Source organism: Mandrillus leucophaeus, unplaced genomic scaffold (assembly GCF_000951045.1).
Source record: "Mandrillus leucophaeus isolate KB7577 unplaced genomic scaffold, Mleu.le_1.0 Scaffold109, whole genome shotgun sequence".
NCBI classification, from domain to species: domain Eukaryota; kingdom Metazoa; phylum Chordata; class Mammalia; order Primates; family Cercopithecidae; genus Mandrillus; species Mandrillus leucophaeus.
The window spans coordinates 1,977,310-1,978,308 of record NW_012099098.1 but is presented as its reverse complement, the minus strand read 5'-3'; the positions used below and the strand labels follow the sequence as shown (position 1 = coordinate 1,978,308).

Sequence of the window (999 nt, the reverse complement as noted above, 5' to 3'; positions counted from 1 at the left end):
GGGGACTGCCCTGAATGGAAGGCCAAGCAGGGACAGGCGTACCGCGCGCAGCGAACCGCGGAGGGGAAACCTGGTGCCTAGAGCCAGCGAAGACAGGCGCCTGCGTAAACCCAGCGTTCCCAGGATCCCTCGCGGCTAAGTCGCTTCCTGTCTCCAAAGCTCGGTACCGTTGGATTCTGCTGGACTTTAAAGACGTATGCAACAAAAAAGCACGACGGATAATATATTCTGGGAGCAAGCACAGGCGGAAGCGTCTCTGGGAAGTACAATCCCTGAGCGCGTGTGTATCACAAACCTGGCGGCAGGAATGAAAGACTGGCCAGAAACAGCCCCGCGGCGACTTCTGGGAAATGGAATCCGGGAAGGCCGCCGCTGGGCGTGTGCGCATGACCGGAAGTGACGCCACTCAGGCGCGTCCCTCTGGCGCCGTAGCCGGGACCTGGTGTTGGGCAGTACCTGCACAGTGGTTCTTGAGCTCTAGCGGTTGCCGGTCGATTGTTGCCAGTTGCCAGTTGCCAGTCGTTTTCGGAAAGCCGGCAGCGGCTTTTTCACCGGGTTCTGCTTGAGGCCGAGCCAAAGAGTGGCTGTGACTCGGGAGACGGAGTGGAACACCCAGCTGGGCAGGCCCAGTCCTATCTCCCGCGACCCAGCACCGCAGGATCAAACCGTGCCTCTACGGGGTGTGGCTGGAGAGGAAGAGTCCCGCCTGGGAGCCGTCGGAGCAGCCCTGCAGAACGGGGTGGGGGCTGCTATACATAGACCCTGACGCCCCGAGAACTGCTGGGAGGCTGTGGCGCGAGGTGGAACTCAAATGCTGGAGGAAGGAGGTGAGGAGTGGTAGAGGGAGCGATCGTCAAGAGATCGGCTGCTGCTTCGTTTGCCCACGACTGCCGCTGTGTGAGCCGGATCAGAACTCTTTTTATCTCTCTTACAGGTAGTTGGAGACAATCCTTTTTTCTTGCTTTGCCCTTGACACAGCCCCAGGAGATCCTGAGAACA

At 59.8% G+C, this 999-nt stretch overlaps 1 protein-coding gene across 4 annotated transcripts in view; it reads left to right on the top strand.

Moving 5' to 3' along the window:
* Positions 1-396: 396 nt before the first annotated feature.
* The window catches only part of ZNF79 (zinc finger protein 79), a 21,878-nt gene continuing 21,275 nt past the window's right edge, over positions 397-999 (top strand). For 2 of the 4 annotated variants that reach the window (XM_011988410.1, XM_011988427.1), the window contains exon 1: positions 397-827. In XM_011988410.1, coding sequence (XP_011843800.1) covers positions 812-827 — 16 coding nt within the window. In that variant the 5' untranslated portion in view covers positions 397-811. Of the gene's footprint in view, positions 935-999 lie in introns of all 4 variants that reach the window. The other 2 variants (XM_011988435.1, XM_011988417.1) reach the window with 1 other exon arrangement.